At 43.8% G+C, this 22,167-nt stretch overlaps 1 protein-coding gene across 1 annotated transcript in view; it reads right to left on the reverse strand.

Moving 5' to 3' along the window:
* LOC143275671 (protein timeless-like) overlaps positions 1 to 22,167 on the reverse strand; it is a 60,981-nt gene that overhangs the window by 21,476 nt on the left and 17,338 nt on the right. Inside the window, exons 9-17 of the mRNA XM_076579951.1 lie at positions 18,520 to 19,274; positions 17,463 to 17,532; positions 16,637 to 16,749; positions 13,078 to 13,191; positions 12,731 to 12,831; positions 12,019 to 12,211; positions 6,515 to 6,713; positions 5,085 to 5,218; positions 1,650 to 1,794 (exon numbers count right to left, since the gene is read on the reverse strand). Coding sequence (XP_076436066.1) covers positions 1,650 to 1,794; positions 5,085 to 5,218; positions 6,515 to 6,713; positions 12,019 to 12,211; positions 12,731 to 12,831; positions 13,078 to 13,191; positions 16,637 to 16,749; positions 17,463 to 17,532; positions 18,520 to 19,274 — 1,824 coding nt within the window. The remainder of the gene's footprint in view (positions 1 to 1,649; positions 1,795 to 5,084; positions 5,219 to 6,514; positions 6,714 to 12,018; positions 12,212 to 12,730; positions 12,832 to 13,077; positions 13,192 to 16,636; positions 16,750 to 17,462; positions 17,533 to 18,519; positions 19,275 to 22,167) is intronic.

The raw sequence follows: 22,167 nt of genomic DNA on the forward strand, positions 1-22,167 counted from the left end.
ATCATTGATAATGTAGCATCACCTGATCACAGCACCAAAACAATGTAAATCATTAATCATTGATAATGTAGCATCACCTGATCACAGCACCAAAACAATGTAAATCATAAAATCATTGATAATGTAGCATCACCTGATCACAGCACCAAAACAATGTAAATCATTAATCATTGATAATGTAGCATCACCTGATCATAAATTACTGATAATGTAGCATCACCTGGTCATAAATCACTGATAATGTAGCATCACCTGATCATGGCACCAAAACAATGTCATTCCAATAACAGGTTCCAAATCTCCCAAATTAAGCTGTATTTCCGAATCATTAACGGTTTATTTTGTTGAGATTCGTTCTGAAATCCGAATATTCTGAAAACTGCTTCCCACTGAATTCCTAAAAGACAGGTTGTGTTTGAAGACAATATGACCTTGTTTTTCTTGTTCACAATTAAAATGAAAGAAATACAAATTCTGGACAGAACAAATACAGTGATACTAACTACACCATCGACAGGCTTACTGCACATAAATATTTTAAAGTGGACTCTTAATTAATTGGAATAAACATAAAAGAAAAATTGAATCGATCATTTCTTTCAGCCCATTGTAGACTGGTTCCAAGTTCATGCAGACCAAGAGATCTACCATGTGTTGTGATATGCTTGAAGCGATGGCAACCTCTCCTTTATCGCCAAAATAAAAAAATAACCGAGATATAACAAACAAAAAAACATGATTTAAACTGCGCTATTACATCAACTACAATCACATCTATTTATCTCATGAAGAAGAAAACGTCAACATCGCTTTAAGTAGTAAACTTTGTCAAACAACGTCAGATGCACCGCAGCAGTGGGGATTAGTCTGCTTGCTTCGAAACTGAACATGCATACTTCGATTCGATTCCGCTCGCATGCCTCTTCTTTTTTTTTTTTTGTCCCAAGCTTATTTTATATATCATATTTAATACAGAGCACATTTCAACAATTTTTTACATCTCTTTTTTTTTTCTCTCTCCTCATGATTCCTTTACTGGATAAAGCGCGAAGCACAAGTGAGTCTCGAAGGCTTTGCCTCTTGTTATACTTATATACTTTGTGTGTTACTGTGTTATCTTAATCAAGGACAATTGTTTTGTATTTCATTTACCATTTTGCTTACAGATCTATGAGTTTTGTATTGCTCTCATAAAGACTGTTTAGTATGTCACTCTTTTGTGTTCGTGTGAGCATGTGCGTCAATGTGTGTGTGTGTGTGTGTGTGATCCTGCATGTGTGCTTGAGCCTGTGTGCATGTGCAAGTGTATGGTTGTGTGAGTGTGTAAGTATGTGTATGTGAGTGTATATGATTTGTGTTCGTGTGTTCTTCAATATCAATAAAGTGACAGGTTTCAGTATAATTCTAATCAGAAGTATGATTAAAGCATCCTTCTTGTTTGTACTTCACTGATAAAAAAAAAAATTGCCCTTATTTCAATCAGTTTTCCGTACTCGAAAATACCTCTCCAAATTTTTGCCAATAAGATCACGTTTTTCTTTTCATCCACTTGTCCATAGAACAGTTAAGAATGATCTGTGAATTTCTAGCATGTTACCATCTAGTACTGAACACCCTGGCCCTATTCAGTCCACATCCACTCCCCTTACATGCTGTCGGGTGGCGGAGGAGCCCTGGTTGTGCAGACGTCGGACCAGGTCATCCACCATGTTGACAGACCCCTGCAGGTCTGTGGTCCACGTGAACAGCAGGTCCTGTTCCTCCTCCGTCAGTCCCCCAATGTCTGGGGCAGTGCTGGAAACCCAAACACAGGATGGTCGTCACACACTGTCACTCCTTTCATGCAAACCAAGCGCACCCTCACAGAGAAATCCCATGGGAACTTCTAGGTCATAAGCTAAGGGATTTAATTCTGCAAGGAACTCACCTACCAAATGAAAAAAATTAAATAGAACAAGGCTTTATTTACTTTGCTGCAGAAAACACTTCACAATATGCATGACACATTCTATTTCACATACAATGTAAATTGTGAACATTTTGATAGTGAACAATGATATAAAACAAAATTAAATCTGTTCTTGAAAACATCTCACACTGATAACAAAAACACATGTTGTTTTCATCCTCTGAGTACTCAGTTCAAAATACAGATACTTATCATTTGCCGATGACAAAACACAAATCCTAAACAACTGTTCTCAGCCATTTTGGTCCAAAACATTTAATACCTTTTAAAACCCATTAGATCAGAAAGTACTCAATTGACACACTTCAAAAACCAAAATGGTGGTAATGGAAGAAAGTATCAAATACAATTCCTCTCTCAGTGCATAATGGGAACAGCTCAAAGTGAAAGAAAATGACCCTGTGTTTAGCAGGTTATACTGGACAGTTTTAAAGAAAACCTATATATCTCCCACACTAGGAAGTCCTGCTCTTCCTCTGTCCCCAAATGCCTGAGGCACAGACTGTAGTTTCACCTCTGAAAAAAAACTGTGATTTCTTTTACAACTTTCAGATTGGCAAGTCTTGCTCTTTGTCAGTCCCTACATCTGGGTTGGTCACGGACTGTCATTTCTCATTTAACCTCTTGACTGTGCTGTTGACGTACAGCGTATGTCATGAAATGTCACTCACCAATATGTATGCCGTACGTCATGTTACAATGTTCTCTGTTTTGAGTCCCGCATTACAGAAAATACAGTTTGCTAACCATTAAATTAGCTCCCCTGAGAGCTCTTTATCTCCCGAGTTCCATAAGCTAAAAATATTCATCTCATTGTCATATTTATAGCGAAAGTTTTGCAAGTTTGTACAAAGCTCAAGTTGTGTTTACAAAGCCATTGCTGAACACAGACAAACCCCAACACTTGCACAAGTTTTGGAAGAAATCTTTCACAATGCAAACAGTAGAGATGAAGATTGTGGACAAAATGAGATAGAACTGCATGAAGCTGATGCCGAAGACGCCAAATTTTGACATGGAGGGGGGTGGGAGGTGGGGTTGCTTGACGAAAATGAACACAGACAAGCTCAGCTGATTCAAGATGCAGGTGGGTGTTTACGAGGTTTGTCAGTTTATTATTTGCTTTGTATTTGTTGTAACAATGAATATAATTGCATTGTGTGCATTTTGAATGTGTTAGCTGTGGTAAGTAGCTTCGTCAGTCACTGATCAGTGTGTGTGTGTGAGAGAGAGAGTCAGTCACCTGTGTACTGTGTGTGACCAAGACTGCGCGAGGAGGCGTGGCTAGCTGGCTGGCTCGTTGATGACAACATGTGTCACTCGCCAAGAGCTTTCTGTGTATTCATTCCCGAGTGTGTATTGGTTTGTTGTTGTTGTTGTTGCTGTGTGTGTATGTGTGAGAGAGAGAGAGAGAGAGAGAGAGAGAGGGAGAGAGAGAGAGTGGGGGAGGGGGGAGGGGGGGAGGAGATGATGTTTACAAAACTGAAATCATAGAATGATATACAGAATTGTATGCCTAAATTACTTTGTAAATGCAACACTTGTAGAAGTGTGTGTGTGTGTGTGTGTGTGTGTGTGTGTGTGTGTGTGTGTGTGTGTTGTCATTTTGTTTTGTATGAGAAAAAGAGAATGAAGGGGGTGTGGCATACCATGAACCAGTTTCAGTGTGTGTGTGTTTGAGGGTTTGGGGGGGCGGAGAGTGGAGGGGGGAGTAGGTGTGTGTGTGTTTGTATTTCAGCTTCTGAAAACAATCAGAAATAAAATGGTACCATTTCTTAACCTTTTTATATGCAAAAAAAAACAACAAAAACAACAACAACAAAAAAAAACAAAAAACAACCCAACAAACTTAGTCTTTTATGCAATGTGTTTCAGGTATGCAGCATGGTGATGATCATGATGTTCGTCCTGGACCATCTGGAGTTGACAACTTGCCACAAACCTACAGCTGAAGACCAGCAGCAGCAAGACCAAAGGGCAGTAAACAAGCCTCCAGCAATTCTGGATTACAACAAAAACATGGGTGCCATGGACCATCATGACCAACAGCTGCAGCCCTACAATGCCACAAGGAAAACTCTGAAGGGGTACGAATATCTGTGTGTACATTTTCTACAAATTGCCATGCTGAATGCACACACCCTCTACAAAAAAGCAGGCAACAGCAGTACATTCCTGGACTTCCAGAAGGATGTAATTAGTGCCATGATTTTTGGTGACCAAGACCCAGACACTGCTAAAGATGACCACACTGTTTGTCTGTGTGGACCACACTTCATTGATGTCATCCCACCTACCCCACAGAAGTCCTGGCTACAAAGGAGGTGCAGAGTCTGCTGGAAGAAAGGGCAAAGAAAGGATGTGAGGTTCTACTGCCCAGATTGCCCCAGCAAACCAGCACTGTGTCTTGAAGACTGTTTCCCCCAAGTACCACACACAGTGTTTTTACTGGCAATAGATGCTGGGTGAGTACACCCTTTTCATTCTTTGTGTGGACTGTGTTGGAGTCATATGGACCTGGACACTGTTGCTCAGCCTTGACAGTGTGTGTGGTTGATCACAACAGTCAGAAGAAAGACTGGTTGATGTTGTAGCACCTACGTGATGGAATGACAGTCCCATTTTTTTTTTTTTTTTTTTTTGCATTTTATGGAATTTTTTACATCACCAAAAAGAACAATAAGTTGTCTTTGGCACTTGGAATTCATGATTCACGCTGATTTTACTTCATAAAGGCTCAGCAGTCAAGAGGTTTCAGAAGAAGGAAATTTTCTTCTTAAAATTACGTTTATGTAACATACTTACTATGACCCACTGTGCACACTACTTCCCGCCTATGTGGAGAAAATGAAAGTAGCTACGGCTGATACCCTCCTGAAGTAGGTTACCTCCCCTTTTTGTGTACAACTGTCAGACCTGGAAGTCCTCCTTTCCCTCCACCCTCTGTAAGGGGCAGTGCTGTACCATCAAAACATACTGTCACTTCTCCTTTTAAGAAAAAACGAAGGTTATTTCCATTTCATTTTTCACATCTTTCAGACAAGCAAAAGTAAGTCCTGCCCTTATAACTGTCAAATGTTCAATGTGAGCAGCAGAGTGTGGGTGAGTTACTCACTCTGGAGACCCCAAGGCCATGTCCTGTCCAGGGGAGGTCATGTCAAACAGTTTCTGGGCACACTTCACAGGGTCCTTGAAAGCCATGCTCATGAAGGACTCCAGCACAAACTCTATCAGGTCATTGAACTCCATCTGCAATAAAATATAATAATAACAATAATTATAATAATAGCCCTATATAAATACATATAAAAATGACGAAAAAAACACTTCTCTAGTACATATCAGAGGTCTATGCACTTCACAAGAAGACATTATAATAATGCAAAGGAAATATTCACTCCTAGCTTGTATACAATAAATAATACCAAATTTTCTGTATGATGTTAAAATGCAAGCTAAGTTGTTTTTTCTCTCCTCCAAATGCATCCCTTAATTGAACAGTTGGCATGAACACTGCAATTTATTGTGAGCAAAATATCAAACGTGTTTCATCTTTGATACGAGTGACATGTAGCATCTTCATGTATCCCGACATGGTTTCCTAAGTAAACATGTCTTACCATGTCCTCTCTTCAAACTTCCCAGGAAGGCTGCAGCAAATGTTAAAGATGATAATTTCTCCACCACCACCACCCACATCTCTTTCCAAACTAGTGAAGCAGTGGCCTAATGGTAATGCACTCAACTACAAAGCAACAAGTGTCCATGAGTTCTGATCCCAAATAATGATCAGTGTATTTTAATCCCTCCTCCACTAGACTGAGTAATGATCTGCACACCAGTCATTAGGATGAGACAATAAACCAAGGTCCCATGTGCAGCACATATTTAGTAAAAGAACCTACAGCAATAAAAAAAAAAGGCTGTTCCTGGCAAATTCTGCACAAAAATCCACCCTGCTAATAAATAAAACAAATACATCTGCGAGCAGGAAAAAGAAGAAAAACACAAGAGGGGTGGAGCTGCACTATGGCAATAGGTTTCCCCAGGGGAGAGCAGCCCAAATTTCACACTGTGAAAACTATAGTGACAAGAAGAAATGCAATATGATAAAAACCCATGTTGCTTCTTTGGTTGTTTTTTTCCTCGTTGTATTAAAAAATGTCCTTGTATCTCGAGGGAGAGAGGACAGGCATAGAGAATATAATGCTTTATTGTAAAGAAAGAAAACATGTTTTTGTCACAGAACACTGTCACAGAAAAATACATACAAACAACATAATAGAAAAGGAACAAATATAGCACAGTGACAGTGGGAGAGAGTGCATAGGTAAGAAGCAGGTGTTGTTGTCAGTCTTTGTGTTGGTGTACAATGTATAAATTTGCTAAAGAATAAGGAAAATGTTTGATAAATGTGTTGACATAAACATCTACCATATGATTAATATGTGGTATTAAAATATCTACATAGTAATTTCATTGCTTTTGAAGGAACAGAACCTTCTCTGCGAGGGTAAAGAAAAAAAGGAAGGAAGAAGAACTGACGTATTTGCTGCAGGTGATGTCACCCCAGATGTCAGAGAACTTCTTCAGGATGGGCAGCTGCAGCAGCACGTCGCCACGGTTACAGTCACCAGCGATGTGGTACATCATGGTCAGGATGGCCACGTTCAGTGTCTCGTTGTTGGACGTGTACTGCTCCAACAGGCTGCCGTACTTCTCCATCACCTCTGCTGTGGCAAACCTGAAACGTTCCATTCTATCCAGGTAACCTTGGTCAGCAAACATCAAGACAAATGTGTCTATTTAATGTGGAGCAAGGCGTCTAAAAAAAATGTACATGTCTGTTTCTCAACTTTTGAGTTAAATCTATCTGTGCTTCAGTTGTAATATATCATATTGTACTGTATTGTCCTGTATTGTGAAGTCTGTCTATCCAGGTAGAGTTGTCAGCCAAAGATGAGGAACCATAGAAAACCTGTGGTTTTGAGTTTTGTCTGTACTTAGTTGTGTCGTGTTTCCTTTCCATCCCAGGTAGGCACTGGTCAGCAAAGAAGAAGAGACATGAGAAAACCGGTCAGCTTGTTTTAATTCTGTCTGTGCTTAAAGTTGTAATGCACTGTATTATTTTAACACACCCTCAGTCCTCACCACACACAAAACCCTCTTCCCCACTCTTCCCTACACACACACCCTCTTATGTCTCCCCCCATTCTTCCCTACACACACACCCTCTGATAAGTCTCCCCCCACTCTTCCCTACACACACACCCTCTGATATGTCTCCCCCCACTCTTCCCTACACACACACCCTCTGATATGTCTCCCCCCATTCTTCCCTACCCACACCCTCTTATGTCTCCCCCCACTCTTCCCTACACACACACCCTCTGATAAGTCTCCCCCCACTCTTCCCTACACACACACCCTCTGATATGTCTCCCCCCACTCTTCCCTACACACACCCTCTTATGTCTCCCCCCACTCTTCCCTACACACACACCCTCTGATATGTCTCCCCCCACTCTTCCCTACACACACACCCTCTTATGTCTCCCCCCATTCTTCCCTACACACACACCCTCTGATAAGTCTCCCCCCACTCTTCCCTACACACACACCCTCTGATATGTCTCCCCCCACTCTTCCCTACACACACCCTCTTATGTCTCCCCCCACTCTTCCCTACACACACCCTCTTATGTCTCCCCCCATTCTTCCCTACACACACCCTCTTATAAGTCTCCCCCCACTCTTCCCTACACACACCCTCTGATAAGTCTCCCCCCACTCTTCCCTACACACACACCCTCTTATAAGTCTCCCCCCATTCTTCCCTATCCACACCCTCTGATAAGTCTCCCCCCACTCTTCCCTACACACACACCCTCTACCCTCAAAACACACACAATCTCCAGCCCATTAATCTCCCCTACACATGCACACACACACACACACACAGCCAATACTCATGATCTGTGTGTTCAGCATTATGTTGTTGGTGAGTTTTTTTTATTATCTATGTAAATTACTGTTAGGAGTATCTGACTGGATGACTTGTAGGGTGATGCATGTAAACCAAGTTTATCTTCTTCTTCAGTGTTTGTGGGCCGCTCCTCTCCCCCATTCACTGGGATGTACAAATGTGCTTTTACATGTATGACCATTTTTACCCCACCATGTAAGCACCCATACTCCATTTTCAGGGACAGTTTAGTGTTGAAAGGTTCACAAATTGGTTTTTACACTGTACAGCACAACTGAGCATGTTTTACACAGAGAAGTGTTAAATAAATTGAATCATTATCACTTTTGTCAGCATTATCATTACTATCATCATTAGCATCATTATTGTTATTTATGTCATTGACATAAACATTATCATCATTAGTATTATCATTATCATAATATAATTATCATCATTACTGTCATTATCATTACTGATGATGAAGTCTCCCGTCGCTCCGACAGATGAGTAGGCAGGCAGGCCTATCTGTTGGTGTGTGTCCTCATATGGGAGAAGAGGCCGATTCTGGATGTGCAGCACTTCCCACAGGTGTTGCAAGGGAAAACGTTTCCAGAAGTTGAGCCCTGCTTCCTTCGCTCACGCTTCTCCTTAATGGCCAGTGTTCTCTTGTTTTCAAACATCTTTATGCCACTAGAGCACAGCATCCTCCAGCGAGAGTGGTCAAGGGCATCTGTTTCCCAGGAAGCGATGTCTATGTCACAGGCTTTGAGGTTTGTCTTCAAGGTGTCCTTGAAGCGCTTGCAGGGTCTTCCAAGTTCACGGTGGCCTTTCTTCAGCTGGCCATACAAAAGCATCTTGGGGATCCTGCTGTCTGTCATGCGGACAACATGTCCTGTCCAGCATAGCTGGCACTGGATCAGCAGGCTTTCGATGCTGGGCAGGCCGCTCCTCTCTAGGACCTGGAGGTTGGAGACCCTGTCTTGCCACTTTATGCCGAGGATCTTTCGTATGCATCTCTGGTGAAACTGCTCAAGTTGTTGAATGTGACGGCGATATGTCGTCCATGTTTCACAGCAGTACAACAAGGTGGTCAGCACAACAGCTCTGTAGGTTTTCATCTTGGTGCTGGGCCTGTTGCCTTTGTTGTTCCACAGCCTGTTGTTGAGTCTGCCAAAGGCGGAGCTGGCCTTGGCGATGCGCAGCATCACTTCTGCATCAAGGGTTCCGTTGCTGCATAGGGTGCTGCCCAGGTAGCAAAACTTGTCGACTGATCTGATCTCTGTGTCATCGATCTTGACTGCAGGTGGGGGGGAGGCACTGGCGTTCTGTGAGCTAGCTGGTTGGTACATGGACTCGGTCTTACTGAGGCTGATGGTGAGTCCAAAGCGCCTGCAGGAGGTTGAGAACCTGTCCATAATGAACTGCATGTCCTCATGGGTGTGTGCGGAAAGTGCGCAGTCATCAGTGAAGAGGAACTCTCTCAACAGTGCCTCAAACACCCTGGACCTGGCATGGAGTTGCTGCAAGTTGAAAAGTTTGCCATCTGTGTGAAACTGAATGTAGATGCCCCGGTCACAGTCTTGGAAGGCGTCAATCAGCATGGCAGAGAAGAGAATGGAGAACAGTGTGGGTGCCAGGATGCAGCCCTGCTTCACTCCATTTACCACAGGGAATGGATCCAACATGTCAGTATTTTCCTGTACTCTCGCCTGCATGCCATTGTGGAAAGACGCAATCAGCTGGATTAGGCTCTCTGGGCAGCCAAACTTTAGGAGGATCTTCCACAGACCACCGCGGTTCACCGTGTCAAAGGCCTTAGTCAGGTCTACAAAGACCATGTGGAGCTCTTTGTTCTGCTCACAGCACTTCTCTTGCATCTGGCGTATGGCAAACACCATGTCACATGTTCCCCTGCCTGAGCGGAAGCCGCACTGTGCTTCAGGGATGACTGTGTTGGAGACATGGTCAACCAGTCTGTTCAGTATGATGCGGGCGAAGATCTTGCTGGCGATGCAGAGGAGAGAGATTTCCACAGTGGTTATTGCAGGATGTTTTGTCTCCCTTCCGTTTGTAAATGTGGACAATTGAAGCATCCTTGAAATCCTGGGGGACCTCCACTCTCTCCCAGATTGACTGGAACAGGGCGGTCAGCTTGTCTGTCAGCACCTCGCCTCCATACTTGTAGATGTCAGCCTGGATTCCATCCGCTCCTGGTGCTTTTCCTGACATTGTCAGCTTCAGGGCCTTCTGGGTCTCGACCTTGGTGGGAGAGGCTAGCGAGTCATTGACTGGTAGCTGTGGGAGGGCTGCAATTGCCTCGTCAGATACAGACAAGTCCCTGTTGAGGAGGGTGTTGAAGTGCTCTGCATACCTCTTCTACATCAGCTGATGCAGGATTTTCTTGGAAAGCTGCTTGGATTTGCTGCTGCACCACATCCTTGGTGATAGGGAGGCGGTGGATGTTCAGTTTCCTAGGGGGTTTCTGCCTGGCTGGTTGGAGCTTGCGGCAAGTCTGATGTTCATCTTGATGCGTACCAGGCGATGGCCCGACCAACAGACTGCTCCTCTCATGCAGCGTGTAATGGAAACATCAACTCTGTCCCTCTGCCGGACAATCACATAGTCCAGCATGTGCCACTGCTTGGAGCGGGGGTGCATCCATGTGTTCTTGTACTTGTCCGCTTGTTGGAAGAGGGTGTTGGTGATGGTCAGTCCATGCTGTGCGCAGAGCGAGAGCAAAAGAGTCCGTTTGAGTTGCACCTGCCAGTGCCATGCTGTCTTAGGACTTTTGGCCACGAGGAGAAGTACACGCTGACACGGTTACTGAAATCCCCAAGGATGATCAGCCTGTCCTTTCTGTCTACCGCTGAAATTGTGCGGCTGAGCTCCTCATAGAAAGCTTCTTTGATGTCATCAGGGTTGGTCATCGTCGGGGCATAGCAGCTGATGACTGTGGTGAAGCGATCCTTGGACAGCTTCTGCCTGTTGTTTATCCCACGTGGAAGGCTGTCAAGCTTTTGTGCAAGTTTGGTTCGTATGGCAAAGCCCACGCCTGAGGTTCTTGGGGTGCCATCTGGCTTCCCAATGCAGCAGAAGGTGTAGCCCCCTTCAACTTCCTCTTCAACTTCCTCCAGCTGGGTTTCACCCGCAAACCTGGTTTCGCTCAGGGCTGCTATGTCCACATGGTAGCGATCAAGCATTCTAGCAATGAGCACTGTGCGTCTTTCTGGTCTGTCGTCTCTGTCTATGAGGGTGCGAACATTCCAGGCACCCAGAGTCAGGGCATGACTCCTGGTTCTTTTCTTCTGTTGTTTTCGACTGCTAGTGTTGGATGTCCAAGTAGGTGCGGTTTCCTACTAGGTGCTAGGTGAGGCAGGCTTTGTTTAGGGATCCTTTTATCTCACCTTCCCCATGTGGGGAGAGCAGTGCTGTCCCCAAAAAGGGCTGCTCTGACACTGTGGGAGGATACGGGCACCACATCTGCCCCAGTCTACGGCGGACGACCATCACCCCACAGCCGCCTGCGTGCAGAGTCGTGACTAGGAACTGCCAGCAGCATCCTCTGCCTGTCCACCGTTTCCACTTCTCCATCGCCACAGGGCTTGGGAAAGCTGGGTGTTGAAGGGCTAGCTCGTTGTTCCGACATTAGCCTGGTTGCCTGACCAGCACAGGTGACTTTTTTAAGTGAGGAGGAGTTGTGCAGTCCCTTTCCCACTCTCTCACCTACCAACGCTCACAGTCCCACAGGTGCAGATACTGCCACGTGTAGGATGGCCTCGGCAGGTGCAGGTTTTTTCTTTGGAGCTCTGTCTCCTAGGGGGACTTCCAGCCAAGGATAAGATCTCCCCCTGCCCTTTGGTCATCCTCTTCCGCCTTCACAGCCGTTGGGAAAGGTTTCCTCCTCCACCTGGTCCGTCGTTGGGAGACTTCACATGCAGCAGGTCGTACTGGGTTACATGGAACCAGCAACAAGGGCTATGCCCCTGACCTGACAACAGTACTACCATCACCCTTACTAACATTATTATCATCATTCATTATTAGTATAATGAACATGATTATCATCACCACCACTACTCACTGTTTGACGTGGGACAGCATGGAGAAGTGTTGAGGGAGGTAACCCTGAGAGACCCACTCTTCAAGCAGGAGGAGGTAGGTGTGGTTGGTGTGGATCAGATCCCGCAGGTAGACTACTTCCTGACAAGGGGCCTGGTGTGAGCGGATCAACAGGACAAACAGGCGCTGTAGATCCGCCATCTGGGCCAGGCACTCTGTTGTCAGAGAGTTTGAATGGAAATGAGCCACGACGCAAACACATGTGATGCAGGCAGTCTGAATTATCAGACACGGCTGAAATCAGTCATTATCATCATTATTATTATTATGAGCATTTACATCTAATCTTGAAATAAGCCCTAGGCATTTACAAATAAATAAAAACAGAAAAGCCTCCCCCAAAAAACACAGACGTAAATATCAAAAAGGAAAAATTGAATACAAAATACAAAACATTACTAAATTATTCACAATCACAAGCAATCACACTCACTTGCCTTTTTTTGTTTAGAAAAAAGAAAACCCCAAAACATACGTATAATAAAGACACTAACACTTATAAGCGGTGAATGGGGGTGTGGAGGAATCATATATGAGTGTGACTTGATTACACTGTCATGGGCTGATATACACACTGCAGTTACATCACACTATTTCCAGTGGGAAATACAATGTCAGGCCTCAAGGATATTTTACAAAGTAAAAAAAAAAAAAAACATTTCATTTTCACTCACTCTGCACATTGCGAATGTATTCTCCGTCCAGTTCAGCTTCCTTGGCATGGGACAGAAGCACCTGGAACAGTTGGTTGAGTGTGCACACCACCAGGTGTAGTCTGCAACAAACAATCCACACCTTTCCTGATTTACAGTCATTTTGAACACACACACATTTACACATATACACCACCAGGTGTAGTCTGCAACAAACAATCCACAAATTTGTCAAGACTAACAGTCATTTTGAGCACACAAACACACACATGCTTGTATTACTTTTAATACTACCCTCCTTTCCCTTCTTTTTTCAATCACACTATTTTGTTCATGTGAATGTAAACAAGCTGCTGGGGAGGACTTACCTGTACTTGATGAGGGAGCAGTTTTCCTGTTTCTTCTTCTGGCAGGCCAGTGTCTCGCAGTTCCGGTACCCCTGATACACCAGGAACCCAAACACGTCCAGGTTCAGCAGGTCTCTACAGCCAACACACAGGGGGAGAGACACTGTTTATTTCACATTGATTTTTGTCACTTTCCATAATTTTTAATAGAGTAACAAGACTGACTACATCATTTGTTTTTCTTTTTTTCTTGTATGCTTGGTTGGTTCTTTTTGGGTTGTTTTTGTTTTGTTTTGTTTATTTATTTATTTTTGGGGGTGTTGGGGGTTTGTTTTGATTTTTGTTTGTTTGTTTTTGGTGCCCCAGAATTTGCGACATTTTGTATATGATGAATGATGATGATATGATGAATGATGATATGATGAATGATGATGATATGATGATATGATGAATGATGATGATATGATGAATGATATGGGTGAAGAAGATGCTGCTATGGTGGTCAATTTAAGTTTGGAGACTACTCCACACGGCTGCTCTCTCATACTACTCCACACGGCTGCTCTCTCATAATATACTACTCCACACGGCTGCTCTCTCATAATATACTTCTCGACACGGCTGCTCTCTCATACTACTCCACACGGCTGCTCTCATAATATACTACTCCACACGGCTGCTCTCTCATAATATACTACTCCACACGGCTGCTCTCTCATAATATACTACTCCACACGGCTGCTCTCTCATAATATACTACTCCACACGGCTGCTCTCTCATAATATACTTCTCGACACGGCTGCTCTCTCATACTACTCCACACGGCTGCTCTCTCATAATATACTACTCCACACGGCTGCTCTCTCATAATATACTACTCCACACGGCTGCTCTCTCATAATATACTACTCCAAACGGCTGCTCTCTCATACTACTCCACACGGCTGCTCTCTCATACTACTCCACACGGCTGCTCTCATAATATACTACTCCACACGGCTGCTCTCTCATAATATACTTCTCGACACGGCTGCTCTCTCATAATATACTTCTCGACACGGCTGCTCTCTCATAATATACTACTCCACACGGCTGCTCTCTCATAATATACTACTCCACACGGCTGCTCTCTCATAATATACTTCTCCACACGGCTGCTCTCATAATATACTACTCCACACGGCTGCTCTCTCATAATATACTTCTCCACACGGCTGCTCTCTCATAATATACTTCTCCACACGGCTGCTCTCTCATAATATACTACTCCACACGGCTGCTCTCTCATAATATACTTCTCCACACGGCTGCTCTCATAATATACTACTCCACACGGCTGCTCTCTCATAATATACTTCTCCACACGGCTGCTCTCTCATAATATACTTCTCCACACGGCTGCTCTCTCATAATATACTTCTCCACACGGCTGCTCTCTCATACTACTCCACACGGCTGCTCTCACGGCTGCTCTCTCATAATATACTACTCCACACGGCTGCTCTCTCATAATATACTACTCCACACGGCTGCTCTCTCATAATATACTACTCCACACGGCTGCTCTCTCATAATATACTTCTCCACATGGCTGCTCTCTCATAATATACTACTCCACACGGCTGTCTCCACACGGCTGCTCTCTCATACTACTCCACACGGCTGCTCTCTCATAATATACTACTCCACACGGCTGCTCTCTCATAATATACTACTCCACACGGCTGCTCTCTCATAATATACTTCTCCACACGGCTGCTCTCTCATAATATACTTCTCCACACGGCTGCTCTCTCATAATATACTACTCCACTCCACACGGCTGCTCTCTCATAATATACTACTCCACACGGCTGCTCTCTCATAGTATACTACTCCACACGGCTGCTCTCTCATAATATACTACTCCACACAGCTGCTCTCTCATAGTATACTACTCCACACGGCTGCTCTCTCATAATATACTACTCCACACGGCTGCTCTCTCATAATATATCCCGGCTGCTCTCTCATAATATATCCTAGCATTGATCAGGCTGAGAAATTTTTGTGTGTTTGTTTTGAACGTTTTCAGAATACACGATTTTCCCTCATTCAGTGTGTTTGTTTCGGATATTTTCAGAACACATGATTTTCCCTCTTTCTGTGTGTCTGTTAAAAGACATTTTCAGAACACACGATTTCCCCCTTTTTGTGTGTGTGTTTGGAACATTTTAAGAACACACGATTTTCCTTTTTTGTGTGTGTGTTTGGAACATTTTAAGAACACACGATTTTCCTTTTTTGTGTGTGTGTGCTTAGAACATTTTAACTCACTTGGGATGACAAGTTTTCTCCCTTGCTTTTCCCCACAGACGGCCCATTTGTAAGGGTTTGGAAAAAAATTACAAAAAATACAAAATACTGTGTAAGAAAATGAAACTTTCAGAACTGGTTTATTACGTGTTGAGCTATTACATATAAAAAAAAAATCAAATTTCTCATCTTATTTTTACAGTTTTGCCATATGTAGAAAATACTGTCAATTTTTCACCCCGAATCACCATACCCATGCTCGCTTTCTGCATTAAATTTGCTTTCTTCTTCATCATCATCCACCTCTTCAATGTCCGACCCTTCAGTTTGTAGCATTTCAAGTACTTCGGCAACCCAAAAACATTGCCGTCACTGCCTTGTTCGCTTCACAACATTTTGAGAAGAGCCCGCTTTGCTAACAGGCTGGCACGCGAGCAGACGACCGGTCAGTGACTTTGTCAGCGTGTGTGCGAGACAGGCCACACATTCCAGACTAACCAATCATACTGTTTGATTGTGGAGTGACCCAGAATAGTGCACTCTGCTTGGCTAATCACAAAATCATGTGTACAGTGCATGATGGAATTTTACTTTCGGAGAATGCTATTCCATTCCTTCGTCCGAAACCGAATACGTTTTGTGAAGGAATGCGTGAGCATTCCTTCGTCCGGAAAGAGTTAAGAACACACGATTTTCCCTTTTTTTGTGTGTGTGTTTGGAACATTTTAAGAACACACCATTTTCCCTTTTTTGTGTGTTTGTTTCAGACATTTTCAGGGATCCACTTGAAGAGCACTCAGTGCGTCCTTTCCATTTTCAGTGTCCTATGTGTTATCTGAAGCCCTGAACACTGAGGGAAGATCTGACACTTCTACTGATACAATTATCGTGGTGTCTATGGTTTTGTGTCTGTAGTGTGGCTTTGACTGCAAATAATTATATCAGACACAGATGTTAAGCTTACAGTAGGGCCAACAGCAAAGAGAAAGCTGAATGTTTTTCCACTGCAGTGGGAATTCATTTACAGCTTGGTCTTTTGTGAAGGACTGTGACTTGCAAACTTGGAGGCAAGACTGCACTGGCTCTTAGTGCTGCACCATCCCACCGCTGACTGTCCTAAAGCCTTCTTGACTGAGAAATGGGGATGTAACCTTGGCAACCACTCTCCACTATAATAAAATTCTAGCCCAGATAGTTGGGACAGTAGTTGCCACCTCTGCTGTTCTAATGGTCATAGTTGGACTAGACTGACTATCATGCAATACAAAACAATGCAGTACTGACCTGTACTGGTCAAATTCAACATGTGAATGTCTGGCAAAGCTGAGGAAGAAGCCCACTGTCCACATGAAGAAAGAATCATCCAGCACCCCTTCATAGCTGCTCATCAGGGCTTTCTGAAAGGGTAAAAGATAACCATTTATTCATTCATTTATTTATTCATTTATCCTTTTATTCATTTATTTACTCATTAACATTTCATTCAGAGATTAAAATATAATGTTTCATTCCTTCTCTATTTCCCAAGAAAAAAGTGATATTTCCTGACCTCTAGAGATGCCAACCCCTCTGAATTCTTTCACAGAACAATTTGGATATTCTGTTATTTCTGGATGAAGCTGTCCAAGTGAAGACGAGATGGCCTGGCCTTAGCGGTGACACTGGCCTGGAGCCCCCTCCTGTTCACGACACTCTGTACAACACCACTGTTGGGCACCTGTGGTCAGACAACACTCATGCAGCTGTGAAGTGACTTCACTCACAACCTGACCAACCCAGGACTGACCTGCACCACTTGTGCTGAGGAAGATGGAGTGACACCAGCAAATGAACAACTTAAATCTTTTTGATTCTGAGTTGTGATTTTTCTTCTATGCTTCTCATCACTTTTTTCTCTCTCCATTCACAGAACACCCCCAACTATATAAATTGTAGTAATTCAAGTGATAAGGCCAGTGCTACTTACCATAAGATTCTGGACTGATTTCATTTTAAACATGTTCGCTATAAATGACAGATTTTTAATAAAGGGAAGGGGGATGGGTTAGCATGAAAGCAGGAGTAGGGTGAGAGCAGAGGTCAGTGTATAACAGAACAGTAGCTTCCTTACCATAAGACTCTTGACCAGGTTGCTCAAGCCTGAGCACACAATGTCCGTAGCAAATTTACGTAAATACGACCTGCAAAAAACAGAAAAGTATATCATTACCAACACTCCCTGATTTGCCAATTCACCACATACAAGGCTTACACTTAAGGTAAAGTTACTGACAGCTTGTACCCCACATGATGGCCAATTTTCACCATTTTTTTTTTCTTTTTTACATATGAAGGCTTCAGCTCAGCTTCATCACCTGACATGGCATTCTTAGGCTTGTGTTGACCAGACAAGGTGGGAATCAAATATGTTGCTTTAGCTGGCCATAGAACGACCATTCCAGGGCTGGAACTTGGGGGAAGAGATGGGGTAAAGAGGATACCATTATATACATGTAACCATCCAAATCATATTAATCATTTAAGCTTAACATCAGAAATGAGTATTTGTTGCACTGAATGGTTAGATTGTTGAGATCCACAGGAATACTCACACAATGATGTAAAGAAAGAGTTAAGATTCACTGCAACACTCACATAACAATGTCCATAGTAAAGACAGGGTTAAGATCCACTGCCATACTCACACAACAATGTCCATAGTAAACCAAGAGCTAAAATCCACTGTCATACTCACACAACAATGTCCATAGTAAATTAGACATAAAGATCAGCTGCCATCCTCACACAACAATGTCCATAGTAAATCAAGAGTTAAAGATCAGCTGTCATACTCACACAACAATGTCTGAAGTAAATCAAGAGTTAAGATCAGCTGCCATACACACATGACAATGTTCTTGCCAAAGAAAAAGTAAAGATCCACTGTCATACCCATTGCAGTCACTGCATGCAAAGAAATGAAAAGAGACGAAAAAGGGGTGCAGTCAGCATGTGAAAGGATGGTTGTTCACATTCCCTGACCTGGGGTCCAGAGTTATTTTTAGGGCAGCTGCAATCACTGGCCTGGCCAAACTCCACAGTAAACTATAAGACAAACTAGATCACTACAGGACTCACTGTGATACTTGCACAATGATGTGTTACACACACAACCATGTGATACTCACACAATGATGTCTCCATCCATCAGACAGGACCCTGACGACAGCTCCGACATGATGCCCCGCTCCTTCTCCTCCAGGCCCTGCTGCATGTGTTCCCACATCATCAGGGCACACTCCACCCCACTGTCCTTCCCTTGCGTCTCTGTGGGGGACCTCTCACCCCCAGACTTCTCCCCATCCTCCCTAGAGTCTGGCCGCCCACTGTCGTCATCATCTGTGCTGGAGTCATGACGATTGTTGAATATGGCGTCGTTCTCATCGTCTGTTTGTTTCTGTTTCATGGTAAACACATCCTCGGGGGTGGATTTCCCGCTGCCTTTCTTCTCATAGTCATCAGACACAGACATGTCTTCTTCCAGACTGGTGATCCGTCCTTGTTGTGGCGAGGAGGGTTTGTGCGCATCATCTCTCTTGTCATTGCTAGAGGAGTTGTTGTCATCATCGTCTTCAGGGGGGTCTTCTTCATCAGTCTGCATGTCCTTTTCTTCCCTGTAGGGGGGCGCATGACACGAATCCACGGACCCAGCCCTGTCAAAGTTTCCATCTGTTTTACTGGCCTTGATATCAGCAGGGGAGGTAACCTGGCTGCCTGTCATGAAAACCTCTCCAATCTGAAGCTGCTTGTCGAAATTGTGTGAGAGGAGTTTGGAGGTCTGAGATGGGATGAACTCCAGAATGTCTGAGACACTGTCGCATTCCGATTTACAGTCACTGTTGTAGTGGTCGTCTTCCTCGTCTTCTTCCAGCAAAACACCAGCCTGAGGACAAAGGTAACAGTCATGATGGAGACCACATTAAGGTTAAAGGTCCCATAGCCTTTTACGGCCATCAGGGCAGTGCAGAACACAAAAATGGAAACTAAGACTCCTAACCAAAAACTGACAATTACTGAAAAAAGCTTAAACGTCCTGTTAAAGGTTAACTGTCCCGTACGCTCTATGCTGCAAGGGGAAGTGAATTCACATCCACTGCATCTAGGGCTCAGCATAGGAAGGTGGGGCTCACTCCTCTCCTTCTGCCATTTAACCTGATCACTGGTGACCACTGGATCAGAAGTCCATCCAACATCTGTTACAGTCATGACACCTCTGGACACTAACTGACACTGATAAAATATCAAAATGATAAAGGGAGATCAACATCACCTGATGTGATTATAATTATAATAACACACCATACACAATTCTGTTATATGTATGTGAATACAATTATAATAACACACCATACACAATTCTGTTAGCTGTATATGAATACAATTATAATAACACACCATACACAATTCTGTATCTGCATCAGCTAATAACCTGAAAAGGAACTAAAGGAGAGTGGCTATACATGGAGGAAGCTAGCTAAACAGCATAACATAGGCAACAGTGAAGTTCTATGTTGGGAGGCCCTACATGCCACAAGGCATGAAAAGGATTTACTGCTTCCCTGCCAGTAACCAGACACTCTCGTGCCCATTTCACAATATCTGTACGCCTGTATACGAGAGTATTTTGTACTAGTTTCGTCATCAAAATATGAGCAATCTAAATGGGAGACAACGCTGAAAACTGGCCCAGACTGCTGTAAGGACTCGAAACAATGGTTCTTTCCCTTTGACCACTCAGCAACTGACCATGACTAAGTGATATTGCCTTTGTTGATGCTTGGACCTAATTATATATCCAAGATGGCAGATCAACAGCGTACTTCGACAAGGCGACCTGTTCTTAGGCAATATTCTGCCTTAGAAGTATTGCAGGAAATTTTGAATGATGCAGACAGTGGTGAGGAAGACTTTGATGATGAAGAATCCTTTGGTAGTGACGAGGAGGAGACAGACAGAAACCAACACCAACTGCTTTTGTCAGAAACTGGTGTTGATGATGAAGACTCTGGTTACGAGCCTGAATCGTCCACTGATTCAGTGACTGAAGCAGAGTCAGACGCCACTGAAATGGAGGTGGAACCAGTACCCAGTACGAGTACTGCACCCCCTCCTGTTGTGAGAGGTCGAGGAAGAGGAAGAGGCAGAGGACAAGGGGCAGTTGCGAGGGGGAGGGGCAGAGGATGTGGTCAGTCACACCTAGTTCAAGAATGGACGCCAGCAGAAAACCGACCACCAAACCCCGCTGTTCAGTTCACGGGAAATCCAGGCCTAAAGTGTGACACAACCAACTTTAGGCCAGTTGATTACATGGGTCTGTTTTTTGACCAGGACATCATCAACCACCTGGTCATCCAAACAATTTATATGCGCAACAGTATCTGGAATCCCACCCCAATCTGCCTCCATTTTCCCGAGCTACCCAGCGGGAGCCAGTTTCACAAGTGGAGCTGAAAAAGTTTCTGGCCCTAGTGCTTCTGATGGGCATCATCAAACTGCCTACCATCAAGCTGTACTGGTCAACAAAAGTCCTATACAGGATACCAGTATTCAGCTCGGTCATGACCAGAAACAGATTCCAGGTCAGTTTTTTTTCTTATTCTTTTGTTTGTTCCTTCTCCCTCCCTCTCTTCTTTTTATTTGTTCATTCTCTCTCCCCCTCCCCCGTCCCTCTCTTAGTGATACAAGCATGTATAATAAGATGTTGCTGGTGTGTGTGTGTGTGTGTGTGTGTGTTTGTGTGTGTGTGTGTGTGTGAGAGAGAGAGAGAGAGAGAGAGAGAGAGAGAGACACTGAATATTTGTTATTGTGTCTGTGTCATTCTATGTGTGTGTGTGTGTGTGTGTGTGTGTGTGTGTGTGTGTGTGTATGTACACATGCAACAAGTGCATATGTCATGTGTACAGTGTGTGTGTGTGTGTACACATGCGATGAGTACATGTTTCATGTGTTCAGTGTGTGTGTGTGTGTGTGTAGTTTGGGTATGCATTTGTGTGTGTGTGTGTGTGTGTGTGCGCGTGTGTGTGTGTGTGTATGGTTTCTTTGTAGTTGTTGTTGTTGTCGTTGTGTGTGTGTGTGTGTGTGTGTGTGTGTGTGTGTGTGTGTGTGTGTGATTCTAAGTGTGTGTGTGTCACTGTGTGTGTGTGTATGTGTATACATGCAACAGGCAGTAAGTGCATGTATCATGTGTATAGTGTGTGTGTGTGTGTGTGTGTGTGTGTGTGTGTAGTTTGGGTATGTATTTGTGTGTGTTTTTTGTTGTTGTTGTGAGTGTTTGTGTATGTGTATGTGTATGTGCTTGTGTGTGTGTGTGTGTGTGTGTGTGTGTGTGTGTGTGTGTGTGACTCTGTGAATGTTTGTTTTTGTGTCTGTGTCATTCTATGTGCGTGTGTGTATGTACACATGCAACAAGCAATAAGTGTATATATCATGTGTACAGTGAGTGTGTGTGTGTGTGTGTGTGTGTGTGTGTGTGTGTGTGTACATGTGACGAGTGCATGTTTCATGTGTTCAGAGTGTGTGTGTGCGCGCGTGTGTATAGTTTGGGTATGTATTTGTGTGTGTGTGTGTGTGTATGGTTTTTTGCTGGTGTGTGTGTGTGTGTGTGTGTGTGTGTGTGTGTGTGTGTGTGTGTGTGTGTGTGTGATTCTGTGTGTGTGTGTGTGTGATTCTGTGTGTGTGTGTCACTCTGTGCGTGTGTTTGTGTAATAATGCAACCTGCAGTAAGTGCATGTATCATGTGTACAGTGTGTGTGTGTGTGTGTGTGTGTGTGTGTGTG

This window comes from Babylonia areolata, chromosome 30 (genome assembly GCF_041734735.1).
Source record: "Babylonia areolata isolate BAREFJ2019XMU chromosome 30, ASM4173473v1, whole genome shotgun sequence".
In the NCBI taxonomy this organism is placed as follows: domain Eukaryota; kingdom Metazoa; phylum Mollusca; class Gastropoda; order Neogastropoda; family Buccinidae; genus Babylonia; species Babylonia areolata.